The sequence below is a fragment of the Bombyx mori genome, chromosome 7 (genome assembly GCF_030269925.1).
Source record: "Bombyx mori chromosome 7, ASM3026992v2".
Classification (NCBI taxonomy): domain Eukaryota; kingdom Metazoa; phylum Arthropoda; class Insecta; order Lepidoptera; family Bombycidae; genus Bombyx; species Bombyx mori.
Window position 1 is genome coordinate 299,214 of NC_085113.1, and position 11,205 is coordinate 310,418.

The window sequence follows — 11,205 nt, forward strand, 5'->3', positions numbered from 1 at the left end:
GAAATATAATCTCAGTAAAATGGTGGTCATTTACTGTGATTTTTTCAGTTGACTTTTTGGAGGATCCCGAGAAGTGACGTCCAGCAGCTTTGTTTAATTTTTACACATTTGTGCACTTTAAAAGATTTTAAATAGTTAATAAACTACTGTTATTACACATTTAAAGCTGAAGAAACACTAAATAGACAAATTAAAACAAATCACAACATCGCTTCTCGCGTTCCCGCCAATCAACATTTCAAACATAATACGATAGAGGTCTAGAAGATTTAAAGTCGTCAAGAATACCTTTTGAAAGATAAAACGCCAAGAGCAGGCGTATTGAACGATACGACTATGCCGGTTTTCAAATCTCGTAGTAAAGTATAATTTTTTTACTTGATCGGTTCTGTGTTAATTATCGATTTAAAAAATCTCATCTCAGTAAATCGATTTCAAATTGTTATCCCTACTATCCACAAATCTCAAATATGAAGTGTATAATCTATGCAAGTAGCATAGATTTTCCACTAAAAGTGATAGATGTCTAATTGAAATTAAAATAAATTCTTTTGTAAATAAATATTAATCAGTGAAAATGAATTTTGATTTGTGAATTAAACTAATGACGGAATTTGGTAAAAATTATCGTAAAAATAAGTTATTTTCTTTTTATTTGTAAGGACGTATAATCGGAGACCACAATGCGATCGAATGTCATAATTTGGTGAGCACTAACAGAATAGTGGAATAAAAAAAATGCACAGTAGTGAAATTAACATTTTGATTTTAAAAAAACTCCAATTTAAAACTTTAAATTGTAATGAATGGACAGAGATTGTAACCGAAATATCCTAGTGAAATATTTGTCAAAAGAGCTTATGGAACTCATAGTAAATCTAACAAATCAAATCAAGTCAAATACATAAGATATTTTGACTTAAGTAGTGTAAACTGTGTGTATTATAGTTTTATTTATAAGGGTCACTGTATCATTACTGGTGCTCAAAGACACCAAAAGCGGATACCCACTTTGGTCCATTACATAGAAGTCTCGATTTTATTATTTTACAGATTCAATCGGTTTCTTTTACTCTTCTCTTTCAATTTGTTACTTGACGTGTGCAGAATAATCTTTTCAATCATTTAGTAATTATTTTATCTGGTTTCATTTTATGTAGAGTTAGCTTTTGCAAGTTAGGAGTTTGTAGAGCTTTTGAGTCATTTTGAAGTAAACTTTGTTTTGTTGCTTGATTAATAACTGCATAGAACATTCACCAGAAAAACAATAAAAGAATAATTTAACTCATTCAAGATAATTTTGTGATATAGAAAGTTTTAGATATCTGTAAATAATAATAATAGCAAATTCTAGTCAAATAACAGTATTTTAAGGAGTATGTTTTTTTTAAACTTTATATTTCTAGGGTAGTGATAGCATCATGCATCCTGCTGATGTGGTTGATTGGTCGACTTTACCACGAACTTCTGTATGCCTATGAACAGTCCAGCACACTAACAAATATAGAGTATTCATGGTAATATTAATATTTAATTGTATCAATAAATTTATCTTTATTCGTTAAAAGATTATCTTAACAAAAAACGAAATTCATTTACCTAGTAATTTAAAAAAACACTAAAATTGTTACCAAGACTTTTTTACATATGTGATCTTATATGGAAGTGGAAATATTCAGGTTTTATGCTATCTAAAATGGTGAATGGGATGTTAACTAATGTGCAGGCAGTCAGTTAGCTATTACACCGTTTTTGAAATACATGAGTGCTGCTGACTAATAACTCTGGGGAGATATGCCCTCAGAGGGAAAAAAAGTGAAAAGAACCTTAATTACAAATTTTCAACTCAGATGTGCCCAGAAATAGTTAGGGTTGATGTCTAAAGATAAATTGCAATATTTTAGGCAAGACAGTATATATTGAAATTTATTTCACAATATAATTTGAAAGTGTTTAATTATTTGAAATATTTTAGTAATTTAGTGTGTATTCATTAGGTTGTTCCGGCTGCTGTTAAACGTTACTGGGTACTCAACGATACTGGTACCTGGATTCATACTTTACAAATATCTACATAAAATTAATTATTTCCAAAAAATAAGTAAGTATTATTTACAGTGCAGTATTATTTACAGCTAAAGTTTATTCTTTTACAGAGCTACTAATAATTCTATTCCATTAGAAATAAAATAAGCTAGAGCAGCACCAGAGTTAATTCATTCTCTAAATTAACATCACATGGTCAAAATATTCATAAAAGCTCCTTTTTGTTATTTATCTCATAAATGGGCTTGTTTTATTGCATACTATTTGGTTCATTATTTCAGTGGGTGTAGCATTCAATAATTAAGATCTGTTTTCATGACACTTTATTCAAAGTTTTGCAATCGTTATGTATGATCGGTGAGCAATTAGTGTTCGCCATGTATGCATGATAATTTACAGATGTGTAAAATGAAATAAAAGTATGTCTAATTCTTTCAATCTTTCTAAATGTGGGCCTAATGTATGATAAGATACAAATTGGTATTCATTGTTTGTAAAATAATTTAATATTCAAATATTAATGTGCATTTCATGTAAATTGAGAGATATGCATCTTTTTAATTATTGTACAATTATGATCATGTGATATCATTAAATCAAACCAAAAGTATTTTTTGAGAATTTGGAACTATGATAAGGCTGTGCACCCACTCACGCAGACTTCCAATACACTTGTAAAATTAAGAAGATGGTCAGTAAAACCAAATTTAATGGTGTATTTTCTATAATTTTGAATACCACTGTTGAGTTTGTAACAGTTGTAAACCTCTAAGTTACTTTTATAATATTCATATTGCCTATCTTCAGCTCTCACAGGCAAAACAACTGGCGAGATTGATCTGACTGAATAAACTTTTTTAGCGAATCCATCGTGTTTATCTCGTTGTCTGCAAGCTATTTTCGGTGAATGGGACGACAGGATACCAGATCCCGCAAAGCCTTCGAAGGTCGAAGGGGAAAAACGTAAAGATAGCATTGAACTGTTGTTCTGTTTCACCGGACTCATGGGTGCTTATCTAGTCTGGGGATTGTTGCAGGAGAAAATTATGACACAGGTAAGTTGATTTTGTTGCTCTTTTTTGAGGACTTAGGATTGGTTATTGATATTATGGACGACTGTTTGAAGTTGCTGGATAGACACTGGTCAGAGTCTACTTTTTAAACTGGATTTATAGGATATGAGTGAGTGGGTATTCGAAATATAAAATGAAAATTAAACTCTATAGACATTAGGTGGCAGCACTTTAGTAAATGTATTGTAATTGAGTGTTCTTGCTGTGTAGGTTATTGAAGACTACTGCTTTAAATTGAATTGTTTTTCAACCAGAAACCAGTAACCCAATAGCGGGACCCTACGCCACGCCAGCGAGCGCTAGTAGTAGGCGGGTAATAATAAGCCGTACGAGTGGCTCTACCGATGGCTGACGACAATTTGAAGTTGGGCAGTGCAATGTTCTACCGTCGTCCCCAGAAGTACGTGATGCCGGACGGGTCCACGGCGCGGTTCAGCGACTCGCAGCTGCTGGTGTTCGTGAACCGGCTGGTGGCGCTGGCGGTGGCGGCGCTGCGGCTGCGCGCGTCGGGCCGGGCGCTGCTGGGGGGCCCGCTCTACCCCTTCTCCTACAGCGCGCTCACCAACGTGCTCAGCGCCTGGTGCCAGTACGAGGCGCTCAAGTACGTCAGCTTCCCGGTGCAGGTCAGTCAGAACCAGTCAAATATTCCACTATTTCCACTTTCATCTTTAATTCTAAACCCAGGGTGCCACTGTAGCAATGGAACAGCAAGGTAACCAGTGTTCTTTTTTATAACATGCATGCATAATTTTTGGTGCGCTGCAGACTTGGCCCTCGCCAGTTTGCAAAGCATTACGTACAGTATGCGCGCGAGTTCATGTCCATCGGGGCCAGAGGCGACGCGCGGGGGACAGCTCACCCGCCTCCGCCCGCCTGCCCGCATTTGTCTGACTTCGAGTGTTGTTCTTGATGGTTGTGACACAAGTCCAGGTAGAAAAAACCTACTGAAAAAAAAATCCTTACTGATTCTGACTCTGATCTGTTACATTAAACCAAATTGACAGCTGTTGACTAAATCGGTAGTTATTATCGACATTACCATAATTAAGTAGATATCACAGCACTTTCGCATTCCTAAGGATGGACATGAACTCGCGCACCTACTATAACTATAAATTTGGTAAAAAAAAACCCAGTACGATCTTGTAATTGTTATTAAAACTAGTAACATTAGACTCGGACTGGGACTGGCAGGTGCTGTCCAAGTCGTGCAAGGTGATCCCGGTGATGCTGATGGGGGCGGTGCTGTCCCGGCACAAGTACTCGCGCGCGGAGTGGGGCACCGCCGCGCTCATCTCCCTGGGCATGGCGCTCTTCCTGCTGGGGACCGGGGCCGCCGTGCAAGGTCCCTACTCGAGCCTTTTGTTTATTGCTTAGATGGGTGGACGAGCTCACAGCTCACCTGGTGTTAAGTGATAGCAAACAATCACATAACCGATACTGATGATATATTTTTAACTAACCGATTAATAAAAAAACAAATTTCCGCTCTCAGCCCTTTTCGACCTTTGATATCGCATTGCACGAATTTATATGATCACCCACCGACCTTAATAAAGATTGTTTATTAGATATTTGGTTAAATTTTACATTGATTTATAGGTGAAGATCAAACACAGGTGTTTATAGATATTTATGGTATATTGTTATCGGCCGGTCATAGTATGAGCAGTAATGGTCGAAATCAGAATTTTCGGAGAGTCTACGGACATACAATACGCGTAATCGTAATAATGATTTTTTTTATTGCTTAGATGGGTGGACGAGCTCACAGCCCAAGTGTGAAGTGGTCACTGGAGCCCATAGACATCTACAACGTAAATGCGTCACCCACCTTGAGATTTAATTTCTGAGGTCTCAATATAGTTACAACGACTGCCTCACCGAAACAACCGAAGCGCCTGCTCTGGTCTCATTCCGAAAACGACTATTTAACAATTATAATATAGTCTTGTACATAATATAGAGCACAATCCCATCGTTTTTATTCCTTTCGGAAACAACCGGCCTTCGGTCCGCTGGTAGTCAATGGGTTCCGTCGTTAAATGGACATCAACAGTGTGAGTTTGAAGAAAGATGTGTCATAGCGCTCGGGAAGCACCCACGTTGTCTGTCTGTATGTATAGCAGTAACCAACTCCATATATTAGCAGCTTGTCGTTTCATCAAGAGAAAATCAATTAAAATACTTATTTCACTTCATTGCATAATCAATTTTAGTTTCATTTTTGAAACATAAAATAGGAATTTAATATACAAAGTCAGTAGGTTCGCTGATAGAAATATTGAAAATTATAATGGAACATTCGCGTTATCGAGATTCGACTTAGATAATGTCATTGAGATAACTAACGTGTTGACAATTTGATTTATCGTGACGGATTTCTGCTCTGAGAGTCTCGCTTCAGAACATTTGCGAGTAAATCTTAAGATGTGTTTACCGGTTACATATAGTTCGCGTGACGTCACAATTCAATATGATGGAATCGGCGTGAAATTAAAATACTTCCTTATTCCGAAGTGATGACGTTGCGTGCAGGCGCGCGCGGGGCGGGGGGCGCGGCGGGTGCGGCGGCGGCGGGTGCGGCGGCGGGCGCCGCGTCGGGCGCGTGCCTGCTGGCGCTGTACCTGTGCTGCGACTCGTTCACGTCGTCGTGGCAGGCGGCGCTGTTCGCGCGCGGCGGGGTGTCGGCGCTGCAGATGCTGTGCGCCGTGAACTGCTGCAGCTGCGCGCTGTCGGCCGCCGCGCTGCTGCAGGCGCCCGCGCTGTCCGCCGCCGCGCGCTTCCTGCAGAGCCCGGTGTTCGCGGCCGACTGCCTCGTGCTGTCGCTGAGCTCGGCGCTGGGGCAGCTCTTCATCTACCGGACGATATTCAAGTTCGGAGCCGTCGTCTTCACCATCATCATGACCCTGAGACAGGTGATCATTATTTATCGGCTTTCACTCATCGAGATTGATTCTCAGTCGACGGCTTGGCTGTGCCTATAATATTGCTGATGACCATGAGCGACGGTAACCACTTACCATGAGGTAGGCCAAATGCCTGTTTGCCTACGATGGCAATAAAAAAGCAAAGGTTTTAAATGACGACAGGCAATCGTGAGCACTCGTGAATCTCATAAATATATGTATACTTACAGAATTATTGATTTTACATTACGCTCTAGTGATCTTTACCCAAATAACTTTAATCAAAAATCATTTTCGTCCAGAATATAGAAAAACTATAGTAGAATTTTTTTGTCGTTGCAGTTTGGGTAATAAAAAATCGGAGCGGTGAAGCGAGTATTTCCCTCTCTCTTCCACTCACGAGCCTAATGGACGGGCATAGTGATGCGTATTATTGTTGTCGATAAGCGTTATCGATAGTGTATTTAGTTTTGTCATTTTGTGGGTTAGTGATAAAAATGAAAGAAAAAATCACTAATCGAACATTTACACCACATATCGCCGCAGCAAGTTAACGAGAACGGCAGAAATTAACACTTTGTAACTTTTTGGGATTTATTCTTATTTCAGTGAAAATTTTTAACACAATGTTGATAACAACACGTGAAAATATTATTTTGAATAAATTCAGCCGTTTTGATACAAAACAAAGGAGAAGCCATTGTGTCACTAAAGAAATTCAGAGAACGAATGCATAAAAACACATTTCTCTTCGACATAATGTACTATAATTTGCAGGTAAAACTACAAATGAATCATAACATAACAATGTCTCACCACCCTTCGTATACCGCCCCGCCGCACAGTGGGTCGATACTATGATTTTAGTGACTTAGGCACCAACTTTGTTTTTTTTCATTTTTCTTTATGTAGATAGATAGAGCTCGTTAATCTAAATAATAATTGTTTTAGGCAAAAATTACAAAAACTTTATAGTTTGGTCAGAAAAATGTGTTTTGTGATTTTTTTGTATGGAGCGGGTCACATTAAATTAAATTCCTGCTAAGTACCGCGAGGTCCCGCTTTGAAACTTTATTTTCCTTACACCTTGTGTATTCTACTATCATTTGATGCTACGAACATGTGCATAAAGTTGCAACTCTGCCAAATAAATGGATCGAAAAAAATGAATAAATACATAGAATAAAAACCTTTATATTTTTTTTCGTAAGTGCTTTTAAGTTAAATTTGATATGGATTAGTAAGTAAAAGCACGTAATGATACCCATAATTACATAATACCTAACAACAATACATTTAGTAGGTCTCTAATTAAGCAATCTCTCTAAGTTTTATATATTTTGTTTCACCATTCGATCTTTGGGCCAGAAGACAAAAGAAGATTGTGTAAAATATCCTCATTAGTCGACGTTCTACTTATTTTTTTAGAATAACAACTCTCTGTATATTTCCGAAAATCTTTATTGAGAGCTTCCGCTGCCTCTTCCGAGAGCTTACCTATTTGAATGGCACGAAAGTTCTTCATTATTGTATATCATCGCCATGAGCCAACAATTTATGGATACTGGAAGGCATATAATAACAGAGATATAAATTAACATACAATTCTGCAGTACCTATATCTACAAAATTCGGAAAAATTGGAAAGGTCCACGCGCTCTCCAGATGTAACAGTCTGAAGAATCACGTGAAACCTCTCTATTCAATCTTTACGTATTCCTGTTATGTGGGCTGTTCCTTCTGCATCCCTGAAAAATCTTCTAGCAGTATTGCCATCATTGGTTGTTCCTACTTCTTGCTTGACAACATCTATAAGTAAACCGCATTCCTTTTTAAACGCTTGCTGTATAGCGCTTTTTCTGATTGATATTTTTTCTTTGTCATCCCCCCTTGCAACCCCATTTCTTGAAGTCCAAATGATAAGATGCAAACAAAAAAGTGTCATATAAAAAATAATCTCACAGGAAACTACATACGATGAAAAAATTGTGAAGTAATAAAATGATATTTACCGATATGAAGTAAGCACTCCATGCATCTTATCCAGACATGTTAATATGTAAACCCATACTGGAAGATTTCTTCATTATTTTCTCTTTGACAAGCAAGTGACTCCAAAAAACTCTGACGGTTTTGCTTTGCAAATATCACAGACAGCAGAAAATGTTTCTGACAAATATGAGGTTATTTTGCCGTCTTACTTTTTTTACTACTTTTCACTTTACTTGTACTTAAACACTCCTTAACTTTTTTTAGATCTTCGGGGTGATTTGACTAGTGTTTCATTATTTCTCCTACATCGTCATTTCCAGTGTTTCTCAAACTATCAGTTGTAGTAGCTTTCATTTCATCCGGGGATAACGAAAGCGATTGGTAAATTTGTTCAATACGTCTTCGTTTTTGCCTGGATCCCAATTCTTCAAAAGGTTTTCGAGGCGTAAAAGTAGATGTCGAGGGTCGAGGCTTCTGTAGTACATTTGAGGGTGGTACATTTTCAACATCTTCAGTATTAGAAATCTCGAGCCTTTCCTGTGCAGTGTTGATAGCTTTAGATATCATTCCTACGGGCCAGTTTATTGCACCTTCTAACCAATCACATTTTTTTCTTATAAACTGCTAACATGCGACTACTTCGTTTTCATATTGCACTTATATTTGAACAAAAGTGCATACAGAATTTTTGGAGCTCAATACTTTTCTCTTCGGTCACGTTTATTTGATTTTGTAGGAATTGAAAGAGTTTTTTATTATCAGACAGCGACTGTAGTTGCTCTCTTAAAATCATAAATAATTCTAAATTGTTAACAAAATTATTCATTATAACGGAAAAAGGAAGATCACAACGACAATCACGAGATGCTAGTAGTAGTACGAATAAACGAACACTAGTTAGTATATAATAAACATGGTCACTTTATACTTCCAGAGACAAACAAATGTTTACTATATTTTCTACTACCCAGTAATGGCTGCTTAACTAGTTATCCTCATTAAATAATGTTAACTATCCTAATAATTAGAGAGATTGCTTAATTAGAGACCTACTAAATGTATTGTTGTTAGGTATTATGTAATTATGGGTATCATTACGTGCTTTTACTTACTAATCCAAATCAAATTTAACTTAAAAGTACTTACGAAAAAAAAAAAAAAGGTTTTTATTCTATGTATTTATTCATTTTTTTCGATCCATTTATTTGGCAGAGTTGCAACTTTATGCACATGTTCGTAGCATCAAATGATAGTAGAATACACAAGGTGTAAGGAAAATAAAGTTTCAAAGCGGGACCTCGCGGTACTTAGCAGGAATTTAATTTAATGTGACCCGCTCCATACAAAAAAATCACAAAACACATTTTTCTGACCAAACTATTAAGTTTTTGTAATTTTTGCTTAAAACAATTATTATTTAGATTAACGAGCTCTATCTATCTACATAAAGAAAAATGAAAAAAAACAAAGTTGGTGCCTAAGTCACTAAAATCATAGTATCGACCCACTGTGCGCCGCCGTGTACCTGCCTTCGATGACTCATTTGTTTTTATCGATAATGGCGTTGCGCCCGCGCAACATGCTCACCGCCCTAGCCGGGCTATGTTTTATGACCCAAATTGCAGCGACAAAATAATTCTACTATAAGTATAGTCTTATAGCCCTTTGCACCCCTTGCGCCCGCAGGCCGCGTCCGTGCTGCTGTCGTGCGCCGTGTACGGGCACGCCGTGTCGGGGCCGGCCGCGGCGGGCGTGCTGCTCGTGTTCGCCGCCCTCGCGCTGCGCCTCTACTGCAAGCAGCGGGCTCCCCGCGCGCCCCCCGCCGCCGCCGCGCTCTAGCGCATGCAGTGGGACACCCCCGCGTGCCCTCCCCCCGGCACAACACTCGCCGGTTGAACCGTAGGTTGTGTACTGATTGTATACCGCACTCTCACTTGCGGTCTAAAATTGTTTTATTTATATAATAATAAGCGGTAATCATGTCGGTTGGACCCTAGCTTGGTGGACTTAGACAATGCCTCAAAACTTCCATTAAAAGTATCACGGGTCAGTGTGGTGGTCTAGTGCTGGTATAATTGTAGTATAACTATGTAGTTACACAGATAACCCTATTATCGATGTATAAAATTTTATACATCAATATTAGAAATTATATTGATTTTTAATATTGTCTGTTTCTGTGACAAACATTCTTTATATATAGTTAGCGATGACGCACGTGCGCAAGCGCTGCGGGCGGCCGCCAGTCCGGAGCCTGTGTAGCCGTCGGATGCTTGTATTATTTTACCCGCTAACCAGCTTCGCAGCGCTTGCGCATAGTTTTGCTTATAAACTGATAGTGTTTATAAAACTGTGCGGGTGGTTTAATTTGACTACATTTCATAATTGACCACAGCTTATTACCAAGCGATAACAGCATTTATTTATTTATACAAGGAGAACCAACCGACGACTGTATTTTGTTCACAAATCTCAAGTCTCGAAATTTAGAAACATAAGGTTATATTGTAGGTTTAATAAAGTTTTACATATTGTATACGATTTTTTATTAAATTTATATTATCCTTATTTTGACCGTCATGCGTGCGCACGAGTGTGCGTGCGTCCGTGCGCACCAGTGTGTGTGTGTGCGTATGTATAGAAGAAAGTGCGTGCGTGCGCACGAGTATGCGTGTGCATGTGCGCGAGTGTGTTTGTTCGTGCGCATGAGTGCTTATGTGCGTGTGCGTGTGTGTGTGTAAATGCGTGCTCACAAGTGTGTGTCTTCGTGTGCACAAGTGCGTGTGTGCGTTTACAATCTACTAATAAATTGTTTAATCTAATTTTACTTACCATTAATTTCAATATTAAAAACACAATTTATTTAACAACAATTACTTTTAAAGTACGTACTGTAACTGATAAAAGTATTGAACTTGCTTAGTCATTTTGTTTTGTTCGTTGCTATAACATGGCTGCCTTCAGGCAAGGGGCTTCAATTGTTAGCGGATCATAAACACTTGATATTTGATGTATCGCTGTGGAGGAGAGACCTTCAAAGTGTTTGAAATGTTCTCGTTGAGAACGTGCTCTCCGTACACACTTTGGTAAAGCTTACGTAATGTGTACTTTTATGTTCTCTTCATTATTTATTCAGATCATTACCGTTCAGCAGATATATTATATTCAGTTGATTTTATATATTT

General features: G+C 38.0%; 1 protein-coding gene across 3 annotated transcripts; it reads left to right on the top strand.

Moving 5' to 3' along the window:
- Positions 1–477: 477 nt before the first annotated feature.
- Positions 478–10,556, top strand: LOC101739574 (adenosine 3'-phospho 5'-phosphosulfate transporter 1). Of its 3 annotated transcripts, none has more exons than XM_062669296.1 (8): positions 478–706; positions 1,412–1,517; positions 1,998–2,101; positions 2,908–3,101; positions 3,518–3,742; positions 4,314–4,464; positions 5,640–6,037; positions 9,707–10,556. In XM_062669296.1, the coding sequence occupies exons 2-8, from the start codon at positions 1,435–1,437 to the stop codon at positions 9,857–9,859; spliced, it is 1,308 nt and encodes a 435-aa protein (XP_062525280.1). In that variant the 5' UTR covers positions 478–706; positions 1,412–1,434; the 3' UTR covers positions 9,860–10,556. The 3 variants fall into 3 exon arrangements, with proteins under 3 accessions (XP_062525280.1, XP_021209180.2, XP_021209181.2); XM_021353505.3 differs by having other exon boundaries at positions 479–706; positions 1,407–1,517; XM_021353506.3 differs by having other exon boundaries at positions 480–706; positions 1,407–1,517; positions 5,658–6,037.
- The last annotated feature ends 649 nt before the right edge of the window (positions 10,557–11,205 follow it).

Bases quoted from the DNA above. Each gene is read 5' to 3' on its own strand.
- LOC101739574 (XM_021353505.3), top strand. From the start codon at position 684: ATGCGATCGAATGTCATAATTTG. The intron at 3,102-3,517 runs GTAAGTTGATTT...CGTCGTCCCCAG, and splicing joins AGGAGAAAATTATGACACAG to AAGTACGTGATGCCGGACGG. The intron at 3,743-4,313 runs GTCAGTCAGAAC...TGGGACTGGCAG, and splicing joins ACGTCAGCTTCCCGGTGCAG to GTGCTGTCCAAGTCGTGCAA.